Consider the following 6,512-nt stretch of genomic DNA (forward strand, 5'->3'; position numbering starts at 1 on the left):
TAGAGGCTAATGCCTCCTCTAAGCTGCAGTGATCGCTGTTTAGTGTTAAGTAGATATAGAAGGACCCGGTCCGCAGCATCTTGGTGGCTGATGCCTGGATTGGTGAGGAACCTGGCAAGCCTTGATGTGGCGAACGCAATGTCAGGTTGCGTGGTGACTGCAGCGAACAGCAGTGATCTAATTTTGCGTTAATACTTATTAATTTCTGCTAGCGCTGCTAGTCTACTCCTTGACTGTAGTTCAGTTGTTGCTATTGGAGTGTCATGTCGTATAGTTGTGTTCTTGGCAAGGCAACTGATTTTGTCTGAGTACGCTGCCTGAGATAGGTAGATTTTCTTGCTTGCTTGGTCTTGTATAATCTCTATACTAAGGAACCACTGTAGGTTGTGCCCTCCTGTGCAGGTGTACTTACTCTATACGTGGCTAATTGTCTGCATTGCCTCTTGCTCTTTTAATTTATTGTACGCAAGGATAATATTGTTAATATAAAAGAAGATAATAATACTACCCTTAGTTAGACAGCAGGGTTTATAAGGCATAGTCTAGAAACCTAGTGCTTTTAGTATTGCAGTAAAGTTCTTCTGCTAGAGGAGGGGAGAGATGCGCAGGCTGTAAAGTGCCTTGTTTACTTGCAGTATTGTGCTAGGCTTCTAATAGCCTCGTGGCATCCTTATGTAGACCTCTCTGTCCATTGTAGCATGAACAAACGCGTTAGTAACGTTGTATTGTTTAAGCTCTATGTTATAGTGAGCTGCCATAGCCATCATTGTTTAAAAGGATTAGCTGGCAAGCGTGGCTGCGTAGGTGTCTTGTGATGTAATATTGCGTTGTTAATCGCCTCTAACTACTAGTTGCGCCTTACACTTTAGCAGTTAATAATGTCTATTAAGTTTATAGGTATATACCTATATGTAGTTAAGGATCTGTTGTCCTGTTAGTCTAATTTTCTAAAGTAGTACTTCTAACTATAATTTTATTTCTTAGTAGCTTGTAAGGTGCTCTTGCTTAGCTTCTTAAAAGAGTTTACCTATAGGGTGATCCTTAAGCTTAGTTTAGAACATAGGCAGAGGTAGAAGTTAACTTTAATAGGGCTTTAAGCCTTTAGCAAGCATTCTTATTATCTTAGCCTTGTCTATAACTTCTCCTCTGTATGTTCTAACACGTCTAGCTTAGGTTCCTGCAAGGAATAATGCTGCCTACAGGACAGTAGTTAAGGACGCTTGTTGCGTTAGAGTTGTTTAATCACTAGCTATAATGCCTGCAAGTAGTGCTGCAGGTAGCAGTGTTGATAGAGGGGTAGGATAGCTATCCTGTATCTTCTATCCGTGATAGTAGCCTGGCAGGTCTGCTTTGTCTTGTTATAACAGCTCTACTAGGGCTTTATCCTTATAAAAGGAATCTGTTTCTAGTTGCTAGGTAGGTGTTAGTAGCTTAATAGATTGCACATATATTGCTATTTCTTTAAGTGTGTTGTGTATAAGGTTCTCTATAAGGTCCTTAATTCTCCTGTTAAATACTGTGTCTTTGTTAAACACAATATCTTAAGTGCTTATTACCTTACTAAGTAATAGTATCTAGATTTAATAGATGTTTAACAACTAGTAGCCTACTAGATAGCTAATCTAGGCCTTTAGGTCTAGTTATTAAAGACGTAATTTACCTCTATATATATTATCTATTATAGTAAATACTTTGCACCTATATACTCTTAGGTGCGCAAGGTTAGGTTTTTACAGTAATATTACTATTCTATTACTAAAGGCAACTTGCGTAAAGAATATTTTATATAGTATTTTCTAATAGTTTGCGTAGTTCAGCGTTTAATTGTAGAGGTATACTGCTGCCCTCGTGATTTCTGGCCACAGTTCCTAGGAGAGGTTGGCATCAAGTCGCATTGCGCGAGCTTTCTCCTTGTTCACACCCCCTAAGCGTTCTGCGTTACCATTCTGTGCTTATGTGTCTAGCGCTGAAGGCTCCACAATAATTCCTTGTGTTGCTAGCTATTTTAATACGCCTAGTTTAACTGTAGCTATCTTGTTATCTGCCTTAATAGTCTTAACTAAGATATTATAGTAATTTTTTAAGAACAGGATAAATATTAATAGTGCCTTAATAATTAACTTTACTGTGCAATAATCTGTGAAGTAGAGGTCCTACTATAGGCCTAAGAACCTATTAGTAATAAGTATCTAGCTCTTTTCTTTAGTAACTCCTTATACTTTGTAGGAGTGAAAGTTAATGCTAAGTCTTTCTCTAGGTCTGTTATTGTTAATTCTTAGTGCGCAGCTAATTTGCTGTCACAATTTAGCTATTCCACAAGTGTTGCATTTAACTGTAGTGATGCCTTAGATCTGCACCCCCTAAGTCTGCTGGACGATGTGTTTGATTGCAGCAGGACCAGGGTGACCAAGTTGCTTGTGCCACCATATTGCTAAGGCCTTCTGTGGTCCTCTCTTAGTGCATGTGGTGATTTTGTGTGTGTAGTTAGCAGCTAGTAGGGATAGTTTGTACTTAAGCACCTACTAGCTAAGCATTTCTAATACTACTCTAATTACTTAGCTATTTGCTTGTTAGAGAGTTATTAGGTCTGCTTGTGTGTCCTACTATATACCTCTATTTTGTAGTAGGCAGAAGGACACTAGGTTGCATAGCAGGTCTGGGCAAATTGCCACGTCTGTAAGGGTAACCTTAGTTGTCCTAGCTCCACTCCTTAGGAGTAGATTAATTAATCTATATCCTCTAACTAGCACCTTAGAATTCCTAGCCTATATAAAGTCTCTAGGTAATAGCTGTTAGAACCTATAGACGCAGTTAGGGTTGTTAGTAATATAACAGGTAGAACCTAAGTTAAGTATAAACAACTTCTATAGTAGATAGTTAGCAGCATCCTGTTAGTTTGCTGTGCTAAGCACTGCTTTAATGTTAGTAATTTCTCAGCCTTCTAGTTAATTGTCTAGGATTTCTAGGGTAGGGGTGTGTAAGTGCTTTACTACTAGTGTTCTTAATCTGCTCTTGCTTTGTGCGCAAAGTAGCCCTTAAAAGGTAATATCTTTCTTACACTTAAACTTAATAAGTTTAGAAATAATCTTATTTAGTTTCTACTACTTAGGAGCTCTGCCTTAATTAACATAGTAGTAATCCTGTATAGAGTGGCGTTGTCTACATGCAGGGCATTTTGCTCCCCTAGTAGAAGCAGGCTCTTAATCTAAAGGCTACTTAAGCGTAGTAGTTTTCCTACCTGCTGTATGTTGATATTGAGGTCTGCCCTAGTTAGATAGCGCGCTTACAGCATGTTAGGCGTCCCCTTTATAGCTCTAGGAGGCTGCACCCCCTTTAGCAAGAAACACTGCATTATCAGCCACAAAGGCCTTGTGCCACCCTAATCTAAGGGGATAATTTATTATTATGTGCTCTTAGTAGTATTTTATTATCTCCTTCTAACTTATACTAGATTTAAAGCGTCTGCTATCTTGAAAGCTTGTAGCCTACATAGGTGCAACCCTGTTCACAGCTGTTAGGAAGTCCTTTGTTATTACATTTAATTGTGATAATTTGGCGACTTTGTACGTCTCTGCTTCTGTAGCTGCCTAGTTATACTTAGCTAGCCAGGTATCCCATTATGACGTGCTTCTTATTGGCTTAAGTGCTAAGAGGTATCTATCTTAGGCTTGTTCTTGTTTAATTTGTTTGTTAACCCTAACAGTAAGTTGTAGGTCTGTAATCTACTGTCGCAGTGGTTTCTTAGGAAGACAGCATGTGCGCAGTAGATATAGCAACACAGTTAACTAGATAAACACAATAATGTGCTAAAGGCTTGCTTCCTCCTTCTTATATTTGTGTTAATTATTCTTGTATTATTTAAGGAGTACTTTGTAATACTTAAGGTCTTCCTTAAATGCCTTCTAGCCTGTTGTTAATAGCTTAGTTAGCCTTAATAGTATGTTAGTGTTTGCAGCTAGCGCATAGTTAGTAATAGTTAGAGCCCTTAGCGAGAGTAGCTTTAATAGTAGTGGTGTAGTTGTCTTTAGGTTAATCTTGTCCTAGATGTTGCGCGACAGGCATCTCGCCTGTAGCTGCGCAAGCCAGCCAGTCCAGTCAGCTTGGTCCCTGAGGACTGTTGTTGGGTCGCGGTACGCTGGTTGCGCCATTTCGATTGCGGCAGTGAGGTTGCAGTAGTTTAGTTGTGGCAGTAAGACTCTTAATTGTTAGATGCTTGTACTGTGAGCCAGAGTATGTGCTTAATGAGATCTTAGGTGGTATGATGATATATTGATGATCGTGGCGATGGTGTTTCTGCCGTGGCGTCGTGCTGGTTGCTACAGGATTGAAGTGGGGGGGGGGAATTAGCGCTGTTCGCGGCCGCCGGTGTGCGGGCCAATCAGGAGTTGCCAGGTCTCGCTTAATCGACCTGGCAACTGCTGATTGGCTGCACGACAGGTCCCTGCTCGATTGCGCAGATCCGACCTCTCGCCGCTCGCTCTTATCTGACACTGTTATACATGCTCAAATGCAGAAGAAGCGCGCCAGCGACAGTTACTTAGCCCACAACAGGAGGAGGTACTTGTTAAATACATAGAAAGATGCACAAGAGACAGCTTGCCACCTACTAGAAGCATGCTGCAAAATTTCGCCTCTGTGGTTACAAAGTGGGAGGTCTCTAAGAGCTGGATTACTTAGTTTCTGCATCGCCACGCTAACAAGCTTACCACTAAATGGACCACTAGGATAGATTATGAGCGCTTTTTAGCTAACAGCAAGCGCAAGTACAAGCTATACTTTAATCTATTACACTCTAAGATACGTAAGCACAGCGTTAATAAGCGTAACACATACAATATAGATAAGAAAGGCTTCTTTATTAGCATTAACAGTTACACTAAAAGGATAGTCTCTAAGGCAATTTAGGAGTTAAAAGGGCGCACTACAGCGCTTAGAGATAGTAATAGAGAATAGGTAACACTGCTAGCTTGCATATGCGCTTCTAGAGAGGCATTACCACCTACTCTTATGATTTATCTACTAGGGCACCTCTAGGATTTAATTAACCTAGGTTAACAACCTTATTACTAAATAACACTAGATTTTTATCTCCTACTTAGCGACAGGATGGTTAAACAATAACTTAGGGCTTGCCTAGCTTTAGTAGGTGTTTAATTGCTATACAGCAGCTAAAGCTTACTGTTAATAGTGGCTTCTAATCCTTGACAGCCACAGCAGCTACCTTACGCCTGAATTTCTAGAGTATTGCAACGCTAAACACATCCTCCTTATAGTCTTTCTACCTTATTCAACCCACAGCTTGCAGCTGCTTAATGTTGTCCTCTTTGCGCCACTTTCAAGGCACTACACTAAGAAGCTCACCTACTACCTCCAACAAACCTAAGGCCTCACGAGGATCACGAAACCTGACTTCTACAGCAACTTTTAGCTAGCGTGGAGCGCTACAATGACTTTGGAGCTTATATTAAAGAGTTTTCAAGCTACAGGCGTGTGGCTGATGGATGTGGACGCTGTACTGAAACGCTTTAACAACTGCCCACCACAACAAGACGAAGACGCAGAAATTGGAGAGCATGGCGACGGCGATAGCTGGCCTGAGCTGCGCAAAATTTTTGACGCTGCAGTTGCTGACAAGGCCAGAATTGAAGCCAAGCGGCTGTCGCGGAGCCTCCACTTGCTACAGGTCAACAACGAGCTTCTTCGCACTCAAAACGAGGAGCTACAACACAAACTCAACGTCATTAAGAAGCGCCCAACGCAGCAGACAACACTGACTACACAAGACGGCGACGACTGGCACAGAGGCGCTGTCTTCTACAGTCCTAGGAAGCTTGCCCGCGACCGCGCGCGCAAAGCTGCAGAACTCAATAAAGCCGCGCAGCTACAACTCCAAAAATCTCGCGATAGAAAGGCAAAGGTGGCAGCAACAGCTCACAAAAAGCAGTAGCAAGAGGAGGCAAAGTTCGCTCGACAGCGTGCTGCTGAGGAGCATCGCAAGGCGAAGAAAGCACAAGCTGAAGTGCTGGCTGCCAAACAAGCGCTCAAAAAGCAGCAACACAACGCTCCAATTGCTCAAAAATCTCACAATACACTCAACAAGCGTAAGCGAAAAGTCTCACACAGTGCTGCAAAAAATCTAACAAAGTGTTGTTGTGTTGTGGCTGCTTAAAGTTGTGTTAACGCTGCACTGCCAGCTGCGTCTCCCCCACCTAAAATTACTGCAAGAGGCCGCAACTCGTGGTTACCAGCCAAATATAAATAGCACAATTGAAGTGCAAGGCTCTGTATAGCAATACACCAACTTTTCTCGCGATAATAGCTTTTGAGTGTGGCTCTACAGCTTCATTTTTCTATCGCTGATATCTCGTTGGGGTGGCTCATCGGCTGAACTGGCTCATCGGCCGCACGGCCACGGTACCCGTGTCCGTGCGCGCAATGCACGCGGTCGCGCAATGCACGATTTTTGCGCCCAACGGGTTCACAAAAATGAGGCTCTACAGCCACCCACAAAT

The 6,512-nt window shown here is 42.1% G+C and overlaps 3 protein-coding genes across 3 annotated transcripts; all 3 read left to right on the forward strand.

Annotated features, from left to right (window-relative positions):
* Positions 1-4,503: 4,503 nt before the first annotated feature.
* Positions 4,504-4,869, forward strand: M421DRAFT_407185 (uncharacterized protein; the record flags this gene model as incomplete). Its single annotated transcript, XM_033590327.1, has 1 exon — positions 4,504-4,869. A coding segment is annotated over one exon (174 nt), but the record flags the coding sequence as incomplete, so codon positions are not given.
* Positions 4,690-4,905, forward strand: M421DRAFT_75718 (uncharacterized protein; the record flags this gene model as incomplete). Its single annotated transcript, XM_033597162.1, has 1 exon — positions 4,690-4,905. A coding segment is annotated over one exon (216 nt), but the record flags the coding sequence as incomplete, so codon positions are not given.
* Positions 4,906-5,446: 541 nt separating this feature from the next.
* On the forward strand, positions 5,447-5,947 carry M421DRAFT_9828 (uncharacterized protein; the record flags this gene model as incomplete). The annotated part of the gene is made up of 1 exon (XM_033598596.1): positions 5,447-5,947. The coding sequence occupies one exon, from the start codon at positions 5,447-5,449 to the stop codon at positions 5,945-5,947; it is 501 nt and encodes a 166-aa protein (XP_033443579.1).
* Positions 5,948-6,512: the final 565 nt, after the last annotated feature.

The sequence above is a fragment of the Didymella exigua genome (genome assembly GCF_010094145.1).
Source record: "Didymella exigua CBS 183.55 unplaced genomic scaffold M421scaffold_52, whole genome shotgun sequence".
NCBI lineage: Eukaryota > Fungi > Ascomycota > Dothideomycetes > Pleosporales > Didymellaceae > Didymella > Didymella exigua.